Source organism: Lepidochelys olivacea, assembly GCF_965140295.1.
Source record: "Lepidochelys olivacea isolate rLepOli2 genome assembly, chromosome: 3".
Taxonomy (NCBI): domain Eukaryota; kingdom Metazoa; phylum Chordata; order Testudines; family Cheloniidae; genus Lepidochelys; species Lepidochelys olivacea.
Window position 1 is genome coordinate 2,868,356 of NC_140413.1, and position 17,436 is coordinate 2,885,791.

The 17,436-nt window shown below is 47.6% G+C and overlaps 1 protein-coding gene across 1 annotated transcript in view; it reads right to left on the reverse strand.

The window, feature by feature from the left end:
• Positions 1-15,267, reverse strand: part of ASXL2 (ASXL transcriptional regulator 2) — a 243,012-nt gene extending 227,745 nt beyond the window's left edge. The window contains exon 1 of the mRNA XM_084624546.1: positions 15,036-15,267. Coding sequence (XP_084480672.1) covers positions 15,036-15,092 — 57 coding nt within the window. The 5' untranslated portion in view covers positions 15,093-15,267. The remainder of the gene's footprint in view (positions 1-15,035) is intronic.
• Between the last annotated feature and the right edge of the window lie 2,169 nt (positions 15,268-17,436).

Consider the following 17,436-nt stretch of genomic DNA (forward strand, 5'->3'; position numbering starts at 1 on the left):
AAGTAGAACAGCAACAGAATTTAAGCCATACCTAATTCCTATATTATGTTAATTTCATAGGCACAAGTGGGATAAAGTTTGAGACTCAACCAGTAATGTCTTGTTTGCTTCCTACTGTGGACCATTAATCTGCATCTTTCCCTTTTTCTTTCCCTCTCACTTAAGCAATTGATGCCGACTCAACACACACAAAGTTAAGCACAGCCATACATGTATGTAGGATTAGGACCTTAGCCTATAACCTATTTAAACAAACTGCTATGCTGGATCAGAGCAACAATCCACCTAGAACAGGGGTCGGCAACCTATGGCATGCATGCCAAAGACAGCATGTAAGCCCATTTTTAATAGCACACTGCTGCCTACCGGGGTCCCGGCAGGCAGCAGTGTGCCATTAAAAATCCAGCCCGGCCCGCTCTTCTCTGCTCCCCGCCCCCTCCCACGGGGGCAAAGGGCAAAAGCTTGGTCCTGCTGGTTCCCCTGCCTCTTCCCACAGGGTGCTGGGTTCCTGTGCCGCCTCTTTGTCCCTCCCGCCTCACCGGCCCTTGCAAGAGAGGGAGTGGGGGAGGAGCGAAGTCAGCATGCTCACTGCTCCCAGCGGAGGTAGAGAAGAAGCGGAGGCAGGGCCTTGGGGAAGCGGGGCATATCCCCTCAGCCCCCTGCCCTGACCCTCCCCCACACACACACACCTAGCCCTCTGCTCTGAGCCCCGCACACCCCCAAGGCCCCTGCCCTGAGCCTTGTACCCCCCTCACACACCCAACCCTCTGCTTGACTCCTTCACGCCCCCTATGAAGCCAGCCCTGACTCTTGCATCCCCCCACATCCCCACCCCCACCCTGAGCACCAAACGGGAGCTCCTGCACCTCCTCCCCCCACACATTCCCACCTGCACCCCTCCCGCCAAATGGGAGCTGCCCAGGTAAGCGCTCTACACCCAAACCTCCTGCCCCAACCCTGAGCCCTCTCCTTCATTCTAGCTCCTGGCCAGACCCTACACCCCATCCCCCAGCCTGCTCCTTCACCCCCAGCCCTGTGCTCAGTGCACTCCCACCCTCAGCTCAGTAGAGAGAGAGAGAGAGAGAGGAAGAGAATGGCCAGAACCAGGGAGAAGGTAGGTACCCACTGTGTGTGGGTAGGGCCGGAACCCCAGACTGGCAGCGAGCTGAGCGGGTCCGGCAGCCGGGATCCTGGCTGGCAGGGGCCAGCGGATGGAACCCCTGAGCGGCAGCGGGCTGAGCCGCTCAGCCCACTGCCAGTCTGGGGTTCTGGCTGCAGGCCCCGTGCCAGCCGGGGTCCCGGCCACAGGCCCCGCTCAGCCCACTGCCAGGCTAGCGGAACAGAACCCCACACCAGCAGCAGGCTGAGCAGGCTGGCGGCAGAAGATCAACATTTTAATTTAATTTTAAATGAAGCTTCTTAAACATTTTGAAAACCTTGTTTATTTTACAGTACAACAATAGTTTAGTTATATAATATACAGACTTAGAGAGACGGACCTTCTAAAACACATTAAAATGTATTACCAGCACTTGAAACCTTAAAGTGAATACATGAAGACTCGGCACACCACTTCCGAAAGGTTGCCGGCCCCTGATCTAGAATCATGTCACTTGATAGCTCCAGTGTCAGATACTTCAAAGGAAGGTACAAGAAATCTTGAAGTGGGCAACTGTAGAATAATATTACCATAAAAAGTTTCTTCCTAATCAACACAGTCAGGAGCTAGTTTATGCTCTATAGAGGAAAGTTTTTCTCCCTTCCTAAATCCTCACTAATGTAATGAGAAGGTACAGATATCCACGTAAAAGTGACCATTTCTTTTTTGAAATCCTGCTGAATGCTTGGCCTACAATGGGAAAGCCACTGAACAAGCTATGTCTTCAATACACCAGCCACTCCCACCCCATAATACAGAGATCATGTGATTTTAAAAAAAAAAAGTCATCTTGAAAAAAGACTATACATGTTTAAGAAAGCAGACCAATCATTTAAGAAGCAAGCAGTGGTGGAAAAATACCAGAGACATAGGTCTAGTTCTTCCAAAAGGTGTGGCACAAAGGCATGCAAGGTAGTATGACCCTCATATCTCAAACATGAGTTTATATTCATGAAGGAAAAGGATGAATTAGGTCCCAGTGTGTATTTTGTGCATAAACTGGGGCTAAGACCTTGAAGACATAAAAACTGCAGAGACAAAAAAAACAAAGAAGATAAAAAAGGCCAAATGAGCACTTCTAGAGTAATGGTTCTCAACCCACGGCCCACTTGCAGCTCAATCAGCACATAGCTGTGGCCCATGGTCACCCCATCTCAAAAAAGATATTAGAATTGGAAAAGGTTCAGAAAAGGGCAACAAAAATGACTGGGGGTATGGAACGGCTGCCGTATGAGAAGCGATTAATAAGACTGGGACTTTTCAGCTTGGAAAAGAGATTAAGGGAAGATATGATTGAGGTCTAAAATCATGACTGGTGTAGAGTAGTAGTAAACACTTCCTTATCATAACACAAAAACTAGGGGTCACCAAATGAAATTAATAGGAAGCAGGTTTAAAACAAATAAAAGGAAGTATTTCTTCATACAATGCAGAGTCAATTTGTGGAACTCCTTGCCAGAGGATGTTGTGAAGGCCAAGATTATAACAGGGTTCAAAAAAGAACTAGATACGTTCATGGAGGATACATCCATTAATGGCTATTAGCCAGGATGGGCAGGAATGCTGTCCCTAGCCTTTGTTTGCCAGAAGCTGGGAATGAGCGACAGGGGATGGATCACTTGATGATTCCCTGTTCTGTTCATTCCCTCTGGGGCACCTGGCACTGGCCACTGTCAGAAGACAGGATGCTGGGCTAGATGGACCTTTGGCCCTACTGGGTCAGACCATTCTTACGTGACATCCTCAGGGACATACAGGGTTGTATATGTATTCTATGGATGTGGCCCACATAACACAGAGGATGCATATAGGGCCCATAATGATAAATAGGTCGAGAACCACTGTTTTAGAATATTGATGTCTCTTCCTTTAGATTCTTTTCTCCTTCTGGAAATAGAATGAAGCTGCTCATTTAACATAACACAGAATAGAAAAATGTAAAGGAACCTCAATATGGACTTCACTAGCATTTGTATAAGGCCCTTTCAGAGACTAGTTGCTGGTACAGTACTGACATTTGTAAGGAAATAGTGAGGGATCTCGCTGAAATTAAGTGGGACACATTCTACTTTCAAACATGGTGCTTGATCCCTCCACCAGCTTAATGGCACTACTTGCTCGAGTAAAGGGCCAGAAAACTGAGAATATGAAAAAATTAAATGTTAATAAAGTTAACTCTTCATATAAAATAGCATGACCACGATACATGTAATATACTAGCAATACATGAATTTGCAGGACTAAAAGTCACTATTTTATGTGACAGGGCAAGGCCAGATGGCTATAGAAAAGTAGTGGGAGATGGATATATTAGCTCCAGGCTAAACAAATCCCTGGTACCAGGATAAGTGAAATGGAAGCTGCTCCAGGTCAATTAAGACACCTGGGGCCAATTAAGAACTCTCCAGAAGGCAGGGAGAAGGCTAGGTTGATTGGGACACCTGAAGCCAATCAGGGGCTGGCTGAAACTAGTTAAAAGCCTCCCAGGCAGTCAGGTAGGCACACATGTCAGGAGCTGTAGGAGGAAGTTGCGCTGTTGGAGAGACTGAGTAGTACACACCATATCAGGCACAAGCAAAGAGGCCCTGAGGTAAGGGTGAAGTGGAGCCTGAGAAAGTGAGGGCTGTGGGGGAAGCAGCCCAGGGAATTGTACATGTCCTGTTTCTAAAAGGTCAGCTACCATGGCTGATACTATTAGGGTCCCTGGGCTGGAGCCTGAAGTAGAGGGTGGGCCCAGGCTCCCCACCCCCGCCCTTTGCCCCCTGATTAATCACTGAGACTGAGAGACAACAGAGACTGTGCAAGGAAGGATAACTTCTCCTCACCTCCCTTACTGGCTTATGATGAAAATGGCTCAGTAGACTGTGACCCTTGTCTCTAGAGAGAGAAGGGTTACGTGGAGGGTCAGTGAGCCTCTGAGGCTAGTGAAATCTGCCAGGAAACGCAGGACCCACAGAAGCAAGGACAGAGCTTTGTCACATTTAATATACAGTTTCCCCAATATTTGCATATATAGGCAACAGCCGTCTGTAAACTGCAAAGCTGTAACGCACCACTCACACCAACTGTACCGTGTGATAAACAAAATTATTCTAGAGAATGTTGTCACACTTTGTTCTGCTGTGCATAAATTACTTAACATTTTTGCTGCTACAGTATGGAGTCAAAAAAATATCAAATTTTCTACAGAAGTTACATCACACATTACTAACCTCACTACGATTTAAGAACATATTGGTTTTCTTACAGGATGTGTTTCTCTGGAAAGATATTGAGCAGCACTATTGGCTGATATGAGGACTAAAACTAGGACATTAAAAAAAACAAAACAACCATTTGCTGCAAACACACTGAAAAATAATTTAAAAAGGAGGGACACACTGTGTGTTCTGTTCCAAAGTGTTCCTGTTAAGAAGCCCTTGTAGCGAGAAAAGCCTTCAAGAACTTGTATGTCCACACATCACTTATAGCGGGATGGAAGAAAGGAGATCATTTTGTGTCACTGATGAAGTCTGCAGATGAAACAAAAAATGGGGAAGTGGTAAATAATGAAGAGGACAGGACATTGATACAGGGCAATCTGGATCACTTGGTAAATTGAGCACAAACAATATGCATTTTAATATGGCTAAATGTAAAGGTATATATTTAAAAACAAAATGTAGGCTGTACTTACAGAAGGAGGGATTTTATCCTTGGAAGCAGTTAATCTGAAAGATTTGGGTTTGTGGTGGATAATCTGAACATGAGTTCCCAATATGACAGTTCCCAAAAGAGCTAATACAATCCTGGAATGCATAAATAGGGGATTCTCATGTAGGAGTAGGGAGGTTATTTTACCTCTTAGTGGCGGCACCGGTGCAAAAATTGCTGGAATACTGTGTCCCGTTCTGGTGTCCACAATTCAAAAAGATGTTGATAAATTGGAGAAGGTTCAGAGAAGAGCCACAAGACTGATTAAAGGATTAGAAAACATGGCTTATAGTAAAACTCAGAGCAAAACTGATTTAGCTTGACACAGAGATGGTTAAGCGGCGACTTGATTGCAGTCTGTAATATCTACAAGGGGAACAAATATTTAATAATGTCCTCTTCAATCTAGCAGAGAAAGGTATAACATGATCCAGTGGCTGGAAGCTGAAGCTACACAAACTCAGACGGGAAATAAAGCATAAACCTGTAACAGTGAGAGTAATTAACCACTGAACAGTTTACAAAAAGGGTTGTGGTGGATTTTACATGACTGACCATTTTAAAATCAAGATTGGACGTTTTTCTACAAGATCCACACTAGAAATTATCTTGGGAAAGCTCTCCGGCCTGTGTTATACAAGATGTCAGACTAGATGATCATAATGGTCCCTTCTGGCCTTGGAATCTAGGAGATGATAACTCTGGCAGGAGAAGAGCTGTTTTAACTTGTATTCAGTTCAACCAAGGTAAATACACACAGTATCTTAAAATTCCCTTTCCTTCTCTGCTTGCACAATTGGGTTGAAGCAGAGAGACCCTCTTCAGTACATAAACAAATAAGGAGTTCTGCATATTAAGTGACTATGTTGAGTTTCAGAGGGGTAGCTATGTTAGTCTGTATCCACAAAAACAACGAGGCGGCCAGTGGTACCTTGTTAGTCTTTAAAGGGTCACCCGACTCCTCATTGTTTCTATGCTGAGTTTGTTTCCCTCAGATCCTGATCATATTTTTAAGGGAAATAAATCTTAAATTCATTTCAAATGCAGTCAGTCATTCTCAAGTGTCTTTTACCCATATCAGAAAGAATCTATATAGAAATATACTATGTATTTGAAAACTACATTTTTCTTCTGAGAATTAGAAAGGAAGGAGAGATTTAATCTCCAGCAGGACCCAGTCATATCCCAACACCTGATTAGATCTCAATAACGAGCCTTTTGGGAACAGATGTTTCCAGTTCCAGGAAAAACTAATTTGCATTCGAACAAAACATCCCCAGTGACTCCAGAAGAAACATCGTGCAAGTTCAGTTACCTTGATTTTGTTTTTAATCAACTTGCATTTGAGTCATTTTATAAAGACACTTTCACTGCAAATTATCCTAAACGGGAGAATGGAGGAAGAACATGCCACTTAAGTTTTCTATGCAAACATGATACAGGGAAACTCGGTTTTCAAACACACTGCATTCAACCTAACTATATGCCACATACTTAAATACACACAGTTGCCAGTAGTCCTGCTATGATAAATACAATCTTAACACAAAAGACTGAAGTTCTGGTAAACAGGATTTTGCAAGTGACACTTAACATTTTGCTAACATCCCCATGTGTCATTCACAAAACTAAAAGAATACAGTTAACTTTCTTAAGGGGTAGATTTTTGTCTGGGCACAAAGACCACCACCACACACAAACCACTGGTCACATGTATTATAGGCATATAAGAGATTTAAAAAAGTCAAAGTACTTTGCAAGTACATTAGATCAGTGTCGTTTTAATTAATTTTGAAATACTTGCATAGAAGGGCTAGCCAAACTGCAACCTACAGTTCGGCACATTTCTCTGAATCATAGCAGTGCAGCCAGGGGACACTATAGAATCCTGCATGCATTACTTCATCTTGATCAGAGAAGGATGTTCAGAAAGAGAAACCATGTTGCATGCTGGAACGCAAATTTTTCCAGACAGTGGCTCCAACTGGTTCTATTCAATGAAATTTGTGCATCACTCCGACTCCTAAAAAGCAGTCAAAAGGACTGTCTGTTGGGCAAAGTTTTGGCATCTGTGGAATATGAAGCCAAAAATAAAAGATTCTGGCAGTATGCATGCTGTGAGTAAGAATTCAGCTCTACAGAAGAATTTACAAGATATTTAATATTCTTCTATGAAAAATGCCAATTTTGTTATGTTTAGAGTAAAAGTGAAACTCCTGCCAGACAGGGAAAAAGTGTCTATGTCCTATTGTCAGTGTAGCATATGTGCTCAGTACATTTTCTGCACAAATACCATTGGACTAGTCAAGACATTCACCTGTAGACTCACTGCTATGTAAAGCCAGATTAAGATGGACAGGCACATCAGATATTTACTATGCAGCATTTCCCTAAAACATCATCCTAGCTGTTTTGTTCAATGCAAATGAGGCCTCTAGCAGATTTCTAAATACTGGGCAATCAACTGAATCCCTCTTGCCTCACAGATCCTGTACATACCATATCTGTTCTGGAAGAACATTTGGACATATTACCAATGGGTAAATCAGAGCTACCTTGTCCTTAAACTCCTGAAAACAAGCCTTGGTGCTAGGTAAAGGTAACACCATGATCATACTTAAAGGGATTCATTCTGAGGTAGCCAGCCACATAAAAAATCCTGGCTTCATTTTCTGTCATATTCTTTCCATGGAATGTCCCTATTATCTCAAGTGATATAAAGTTATTTTTTCCCAAATGCAAGCTATGCAGAGGATGTACCCTTATTTAGCCATTAAAGACCTCAAAACAGAAATACATATTCTCAGAACCACAGGGCTCAGTTACTGTTGTTCCTCTTAAAAGGCTACATATCACTTACAGATTCAGAATCCTGCAACACGCTGCTCAATGGTTTGAACTACTACGATCTTACATTCTCTATGCTGGCAGCCTAGAAATAAAACCCTGGCTTTAAAACCCAACAATACCAATTTAAGGCCAATTAACAGACAGACATTGCCTACATTCCAGATCCTCCTCCAGCCTTGTCCTGATTTATATCTTCACTCACCTGTCTCAGAGATCCCACCATTTCATTTTCTCTCACCTGCATTTTGTAGACAAATGAGCCAAATGCTTGATTGGGCTACTGATCATGTTAAGCTTCCATTGACAGCTCTACGACTTATATTGCAGCACAGTTGAATTGCATTTGTAGAGCTTTTTAAAATGCAAACAGCATCATCTCATGCCAAAACCAGCTCAAATTATTCAGAAGAACACCGCAATTGATAATTTACAATCACAGAATATCAGGGTTGGAGGGACCTCAGGAGGTCATCTAGTCCAACCCCCTGCTTTGAGCAGGGCCAATCCCCAATTTTTGCCCCAGATCCCTAAATGGCCCCCTCAAGGATTGAACTCACAACCCTGGGTTTAGCAGGCCAATGCTCAAACAACTGAGCTCTCTGTCCCCCAATGTCCTTTGAACTTTCTGTAAACGTTATTACAATATTCTCTGACCCCCTAAAGATTTGCAGGTTTGTGTACAAAGTGGGTAAGTGGATTCTGTGCTTCTGTGCACAGATGGGCAATTTTTCCATTTTGTGTTCCTTCCCTCCCTACTGTACAAACACTTTGGGAATGGGGAATAGTTATGACCATGCTTACGGCCCTACCAAATTCAGTCCATTTTGGTCAATTTCATGGTCATATGATTTTTAAAATTGTAAATTTCATGATTTCAGCTATTTAAACCTGAAATTTAACAGTGTTGTAATTGTAGGGGTCCAGACCCAAAAATAAGTTGTGCGGGGGGGGGGGGGTCACAAGGTTATTGTACGGGGGGTTGCAGTTCTGCTACTCTTACTTCTGCTGGTGGCGGCGCTGCCTTCAGAGCCGAGCAGCTGGAGAGCAGCAGCAGCTGCTGGCAGGGAGCCCAGCTCTGAAGGCAGAGCCGAGCAGCTGGAGAGCAGCAGCAGCTGCTGGCAGGGAGCCCAGCTCTGAAGGCAGAGCCGAGCAGCTGGAGAGCAGCAGCAGCTGCTGGCTGGGAGCCCAGCTCTGAAGGCAGAGCCGAGCAGCTGGAGCAATGCAGAAGTAAGGATGGCATGGCATGGTATTGCCACCCTTACTTCTGTGCTGCTCCTTGCAAAGCTGGGCCCTCAGTCAGCTGCTGCCACTCCGGCCACCCAGCTCTGAAGGCAGCAGCGCAGAAGTAAAGGTAGCATGGTATGGTATTGCCACTCTTACTTCTGCACTGTGCTGGTGGGGCTCTGCCTTGAGAGCTGGGCCCCGGCCAACAGCTGCCACTCTCCAGCCGTCCAGCTCTGAAGTCAGTGCAGAAGTAAGGGTGACCCCCCCCCTGCAACTCCCTTTTGGGTCAGGACTCCCAATTTGAGAGATGCTGGTCTCCCCCATGACATCTATATAGTATAGGGTAAAAGCACACAAGAGACCAGATTTCACCATCTGTGCTGTGTTTTTCATGGCTGTGAATTTGGTAAGTCCCTAATCGTGCTGCCTTACAAAGGGGCCTGCATGTTTCCTTCCATCATCTCTAGGACGGATATCTGATCACACAAATTCTATGGCATTATAACACCCCTGGAAAAAAAACTAACAGTGTTATGATTTGATTTTAGTGTATAGAAGAATGAGCCATAGCAGATTGCTATAGCAGGGGGAAGCATGTGTCAATTCACAGGAGTTACCACAGCAGAGTGCAAAATCACACTGATCCAACGCATAGTGGCAAAACTCCTAGATGGTGGGTGCTGTGAAAGTGCAAATACCCAGCAGAACAAGATTCTGTTCTGTTTAAATGCACAAGACCCTGGGCTCACTGAAAGCTTTAAACCATCTATTTAAAATTCAGTCTGCCCCTTAATAGGCAGTCAGGATAGAGAACCATAATAAAATGACAACTGCTCAATCGTGTGATCAGGTGGCAAGAAGTGTTGCATTCTACATCCCAAGGTAAAACAGAAGAGCCCTGCTGAAAGTCTTACAGGGAATTTATAATACTCAGGCCTCGAGATCATGAGTTGCTGTTGAACGAATGTCACAGTCTAAGGGCCCTGGTATTTTGGAACTGCTTATGGATCGAGTGTAAACCGTGCTGCTGACAAAAAACCTTTTCTATCACATATGGGGACTGCTCATGGAAAATACATTGTCAGATACATTACCAAGTTTCTTAACCCTGTCTCAGAACTCTAAATGCTCCCCCCTACACAACTGGGAGCACAAAGACAGCCCATCAATGGCCCTTGCCCCACAACAAGATTTCTATGTTGAATTTAAGAATGAACCCACAACACATCTGGATAGCACTTTCATGTACACAGCCTACAGCGATAGCAGGGGACACTGGCTAAAGGATGAATGATTGTATTGGTATACGGAGGATTCCTTCCAGGTTCAGGATAGATCTTGCTAAAAAACACTTGCATTGAGCAATAACTGAGATACAATTTCAAGGCACACATTTCAAAACCCTCAGTAACAACACACAAATATCCACCGTGCTCTCCATTAGAACTTCATGCAGAGCAAAGAAAGACAGGCGTACATGCCTATTTAAAAGTACCTTATGGTTTAACCTTATTAATTCTCACCTTGAGTTACCAACTGCACCAGATAAGAGGTCAGATTTTTCTTTAGTTATAGTTTTCTGAAGTATATATAATCAGGGCCTTATGCATACTGCAGCTCAGCAGAACATACCTCTTGCTGTATGTGGCATCTGGTTCACATTCATGAATTCCTTTATTCAACTAGCAGAGTTCCTCAGCCCTTGTCCTGAGAAGAGTCACTGTTAACCAGTCAGCAGCTACAGAGCCCTACTGAAGGAGGGTCAGGAAGAAGGAAAAAGAAGTTCACCAGCAGTAACTCATTATCTGAATGCATTGCCTCCAACAGGCTCTTCCGCCTTACAAAGTGGAGGTAATTCAGCTCCAAATAAGTATTGTGGATGTAGAGAGGAACTGAGGTTTAGTTAAAAGGAGGTGGGGTATTTCATACATAACATAAAGCTAGAAGGCACCATTGTGACCATCTAGTCTGATCTCCTGCATAATACAGGACCTCCCTGAATGTGTTCCTGTTTGAACTACGGGTTATCTTTCACAAAAGCATAGAAACTTGATTTAAAAGTTCCCAGTGATAGAGAATCCACCACAAACCTTGGTAAGTTGTTCAATGGTTAATTACCCTTAGTGTTAAAAACGTATGCTTTATTTCCAGTCACCCCCGTCCAAGTCATTTTCAGAGTCACTGCTTCCCAGGATACAGTCCTCCATCCTGTAAGTATAGCCTACACTTTGTTCATAAATGCATACATTTATATTTAGCTGTACTAAAATGGCTATTGTTTGCTCCTGCCCAGCTAGCCAAGTGATCCACTGCATCGATGACCTATCCTCCGCATTATTTACTACTTCTGCAATTTTTGTGTCATTTGTACTTTTATCGGTGATTGTTTTCTTTCAGGCCATTAATAAAAATGTTAAATAGCAAAGAACGAAGAACTGATCCCAGGAGGACACCACTAGAAACAGACCCACTCAACAATGAGTCCACATTTGCAATTATTAGACCTGTGTTAGCAAGATTTTAATCCACTTAATGTGTGCCATGTTGATTTTGTATCATTCTAGCTTCATCAAAATGTCATGCTGTACCAAATCAAATGCCTTATTGAAGTATATTACATCAACATTATTTATCATCAACCCAAGTTGTATGCTCATCAAAAAAGATATTTAATGGGATAAGTTCTATTTTCCATAAACCCATGTTCATTGGCATTAATTACCCTCCTTTAATTCAGTCCCACATCAGCTGTTCCATTATTTTGCCCATGATCAATGTCATGCTAACAGGCCTAAAGTTTCCCAACTCATTCCTTTTACCCTTTTTTAAGTAATGGCACACAATTAGCTTTCTCCCAGTCATCTGGAATTCCCCAATGCCTGAAGACTTATAGAAAAATTTATATTAACAGTCCAGAATGCCACAACCAGTTTTTTTTTAAAAAAAAACTCTTGGGTGCAACTTATCTGGACTTGCTGATTTTAAAGTGTCTAGCTTTAGTGAAACAGCTACATCTTCCTGAGTTAATGCAGGAATGAAAGGTCTTTCACCATCATCATATAACACTAGATTTTTCTGCAGTAATTTAGAAAAGCAAGAACAGAAATATTTATTGAACATGTCTACCTTTCTTGATTATTATTGATAATTCTACTATATACATCTAGTAGTAGATCAATACCATTGTTAAGATTCCTTTTATTCCCTCAGTCTACAGAACAAATGGATGCTTTTACCCTTAGATTTTTATATCTAATGACGCACATGGGGCCCTTGTATTGGTTAACAACAAATTCAAGTCCCAAAGACTCTCAGACTCCAATGGGAGAGTAAAAGTTCATAAGATCTTTAGAATTTTTTCCATCAGAAAATGGACAGATCCAGGGGTCTCTCTCACAAATCTTCACAGTTGCCAGCATTAGTTTTGATAACACCAGAGTCTAGTATAACCGGGACTGGACAAGAAACAGAGTCAAAGCTCTGTCTTGAGCAAACCTAATATGGCTCCATTTGACAATGTAACACTTCCCAGGAGCTTAAGTTTTATTTTAGTATTAAGAAGTAAAGAACATAACAGATATTGGTCAGACCAATGGTCAATCTAGCCCAGTATCCTGTCTCTGACAGTGACCACTGCCAGAGGCTTCACAGGGAATGAGCAGAACAAGGCAATTTCGAATAATCTATCCCCTGCCATCCAGGCCCAGTTTCTGCCAGTTGGAGATTTAGGGACACCCAGAGCATGGGGTTATGTCCTAAGCAACTTGGCTAATAGCCAGTGATGTCCTACTCTCCATGAACTTATCTAGCTCTTTTTTGAACGCAGTTATCGTTTTGGTTTTCACCACATCCCCTAGCAATGAGTTCCACGGGATGACTGACTGTGCAGTGTCTGAAGAAGTACTTCCTTGTATTTGTTTAAGCCTGCTGCCTATTAGTTTAATTGGGTGATCTCTGGTTCTTGTGTTATGAGAAGGAGTAAATAAGACTTCCTTATTCACTTTCTCCACACCAGTCATGATTTTATAGACCTCTGTCATATCCCTCCTTTGTCATCTATTTTCTAAAAGGATGAGTCCCAGTCTTTTTAACCTCTCCTCATACAGAAGCTGTTCCATACCCCTATCATTTTTGTTTCCCTTCTATGTACCTTTTCCACTTCTAATATCTTTTTTCTAAATGAGGAAACCAGAACTGCATTCAAGGCATGGAGATACCATAGATTTATATGGCAGCATTATGACATTTTGTTTTATTATCTATCCCTTTTTCCTAATGGCTCCTAAAATTGTTAGCTTTTTTTGACTGCTGCTGCACATTGAGTGGATGTTTTCAGAAAACTATCCACAAGGATTCCAAGATCTCTTTCTTGAGTGGTAACAGCTAATTTAGACCCCACCATTTTGTATGTATAGTTGGGGTTATTTTTCCAACATGCATTAATTTCCATTTATTGAATTTCATCTGCCACTGTTGCCCAGTCACTCAGATTAGTGAGATCGTCGCAGTCAGCTTTAGACTTAACTGGAAGCGTTTAGTAGAGTCAATACTTGTGTCGACTACAATTTACACTTTGTTTGGTTTCGCCGTTATCTCACACTTGGACTACTGCAGAAATTGATAACTCCCCTTTTCCTCTATCCATCCTCTAAAATAAGAATACCCCAAATGCAACCCACACAGAGCTCCTTAAGGGAGATAATGCAACAGACCACTGGACTAGGAAATTGGGAAACCAAAATTCTATTCCCAGGTTTGCAACTGACTCACTGAATGACCTTAAACAATTCACTTACCCTTTCTGTGACTCAGTCTCCCATTTATAAAATTGGAATAGTGATGCTCTAGTCATGGTGTGAACATTGAGAATTACGATTGAATAGCATTGTAGAAGTTATTTATTTTCATTGCAGTAGTACCTAGACACCACAGCCTACTGTCCTGAGCTCTGTACAAACATATCATGAGGCAGTCCCTGCCCCAAAGAACTTACAAGCTAAGTAAGACTAAGACAACAGGTGGAAACAAACACACAGAAGTACAAGAAAACAAATGAGATACCACTAATCATCATGAGAAGCTGCCTAACCAAGTGCTACCTCCGCCTGCATCTTTCACACAGTCCCTGGAGAATACAGCTCCCAGCACACAAATCTCTATTTCCATCTGAATAGCCTCCTACCTCCAGACACTGGTTGTTAAGTATTCTCCAGCACCCATCAAGTTGTTGCTGTTCACTGAAATGCTTTATTTACACTTATACCTACTCTCTGGAGAAACCATTTCTTGAATTTAATCTGACACCAGCCAAACGTTTATAACTCTTCACTAGGTCAGAGTTTGGTTTAGTTCTGTAAGGCATTAAGATATGGATAAATGACAATTACCTCACCCACCCTATCACTAGAGTAAAGAGTCTTCTCTATAACAGGACCAAATGGAGTTAGAGGAAGGCATCACTCCTCAGAATAAGAATTTGTGTTTAAGTTACTATCAGTTAATGAGCAAGAATTGTCAGTATAAATAAAGAGAACGATTCCTGAATCATCCCACAGCATCTTTGGTTTATCACACCCACGTTCAGCAAAAACTACAAGCCCAGACTGTAATTGCCTAAGACAAACTATTGCGACAGCTCATCTACTGTTTGGAGAGAGACGCTCCGCTCATCCCCAGCACTCCCAGGAAAGCCTCTAGCCCTGGCAGGGCATCAGCGCTGCCTGCCCGACTACTGTACTTAAACCCAGCTCTGGGCACAGCAAGCCCATCCTGGCCAACAGCCCAAAGGGCATCGCCCGCACCTCGCTGCCAGACCCCAGTCCCGGCCGGGGCACTGCCGGCCCGATGACCCACCCCAAGCTGCTCTCCAGCGCGGCCGGCTCAGGGACTCCCGCCCCGCGGCCGCGCTCCGGCGGAGCGAGCTCGCACGACCCGTGCCAGCCCGGGCAAGGCCTACGACCCGCCCGAGCGGCCTCCGGCTCCGCGGGGCAGGCCCGGCCCCGTCCGCCTGCCATCAGCCCCCCCGCCCTGGCGCCTGCCCCCCCGTCCCCGCCCGCCTCTGCCCCCGCCCGGCCGGGGCCGGCGGCCTCTGCCCCCGGGCCCCACGTACCGTTCTGGCGGCCTCTGCCCAGGTCCTGCCCTTCTTCCTGCGGCCCTTCTCCCTCATGTCGCACGCGCTGGGGTGCAGCCGGCTCGGAGGCTCCCGGCCGATCCTTCCGCCCGCGGCACTGGGGCCGCCGCTGCGCCGGTCCCGAGGGGGAGAGCGGGGGGCGGCCCTAGGTCCGAGCGCTGCAGGCGCCAGCTCCCCCTGCGGCCGCGGCTGCCATGTTGGGAGCCTACTGTACAGGGGCTGCGGTCATGTGACCCCGCCCGCGTGACTCCACCTACTGTACTGGCCGCGGAGAGGGGCGGGGCCGGGGGACGAAAGGCCCCGCCCCAAGGAGAGAGAGAGAGAGCGAGACCAACGCCTGCGCTCTGCCCTGTACCGCCCCCCCGCCGCGCCCTGCGGACTCCCCGCCTACAGCCCCTCCCCCAACCGCCACTCTCAAGGGTCCTTCCCAAACGGCGTGAGCGCGCCGCGCTTCTCCTCCTGCCTGCCACGCCCCCTTGGGGCTGCCACTCACCTGTGCCCCGCCCCTACGGCTCCATCGCCTGCCCGCCCCACCCCCAGCGTCTGCCTGCGGCTAGCTCCTCCCATCCCCCTCCTTCCTCACTGCAGCTCTCCAGCGGTCCTTCCCTCCCGCCAAACCGCCACCCTCCCCTCCCCCCGCCAAACCGCCACCCCCAACGGCCGCCCGCTCCCCTCCTCTCCCCTCCCCCCAAACCACCACCCCCAACGGCCACCCGCTCCCCTCCCCTTCCCTCCCCCATACCGCCACCCCTAACTGCCGCCCGCTCCCCTCCCCTGCCCTCCCCCAAACCACCACCCCCAACGGCCACCCGCTCCCCTCCCCTCCCCCATACCGCCACCCCCAACTGCCACACATTCCCCTCCCCAACCGCCGCCCGCTCCCCTCCCCCCAAACCACCACCCCCAACTGCCACACATTCCCCTCCCCAACCGCCGCCCGCTCCCCTCCCCTCCCCCATACCGCCACCCCCAACTGCCACACATTCCCCTCCCCAACTGCCGCCCGCTCCCCTCCCCTCCCCCCCAACCGCCACCCGCTCCCCTCCCCCATACCGCCACCCCCAACTGCCACACATTCCCCTCCCCAACCGCCGCCCGCTCCCCTCCCCCCAAACCACCACCCCCAACTGCCACCCGCTCCCCTCCCCTCCCCCATACCGCCACCCCCAACTGCCACACATTCCCCTCCCCAACCGCCGCCCGCTCCCCTCCCCCCAAACCACCACCCCCAACTGCCACCCGCTCCCCTCCCCTCCCCCATACCGCCACCCCCAACTGCCACACATTCCCCCCCCAACCGCTGCCCGCTCCCCTCCCCTCCCCCATACCGCCACCCCCATCTGCCACACATTCCCCCCCCAACCGCTGCCCGCTCCCCTCCCCTCCCCCATACCGCCACCCCCAACTGCCACACACATTCCCCTCCCCAACCGCTGCCCGCTCCCCTCCCCCCCACCCGCTCCCCTCCCCCAAACCGCCACCCCCAACTGCCACACACATTCCCCTCCCCCAACTGCCGCCCGCTCCCCTCCCCTCCCCCATACCGCCACCCCCAACTGCCACACATTCCCCTCCCCAACCGCCGCCCGCTCCCCTCCCCCCAAACCACCACCCCCAACTGCCACCCGCTCCCCTCCCCTCCCCCATACCGCCACCCCCAACTGCCACACATTCCCCTCCCCAACCGCCGCCCGCTCCCCTCCCCCCAAACCACCACCCCCAACTGCCACCCGCTCCCCTCCCCTCCCCCATACCGCCACCCCCAACTGCCACACATTCCCCCCCCAACCGCTGCCCGCTCCCCTCCCCTCCCCCATACCGCCACCCCCATCTGCCACACATTCCCCCCCCAACCGCTGCCCGCTCCCCTCCCCTCCCCCATACCGCCACCCCCAACTGCCACACACATTCCCCTCCCCAACCGCTGCCCGCTCCCCTCCCCCCCACCCGCTCCCCTCCCCCAAACCGCCACCCCCAACTGCCACACACATTCCCCTCCCCCAACTGCCGCCCGCTCCCCTCCCCTCCCCCATACCGCCACCCCCAACTGCCACACATTCCCCTCCCCAACCGCCGCCCGCTCCCCTCCCCTCCCCCCCCAACCGCCACCCCCAACTGCCACACACATTCCCCTCCCCCAACTGCCGCCCGCTCCCCTCCCCTCCCCCCAAACCACCACCCCCAACGGCCACCCGCTCCCCTCCCCTCCCCTCCCCCCAAACCACCACCCCCAACGGCCACCCGCTCCCCTCCCCTCCCCCATACCGCCACCCCCAACCGCCACACATTCCCCTCCCCTCCCCCCCCAACCGCCACCCCCAACTGCCACACACATTCCCCTCCCCCAACTGCCGCCCCCTCCCCTCCCCCCAAACCACCA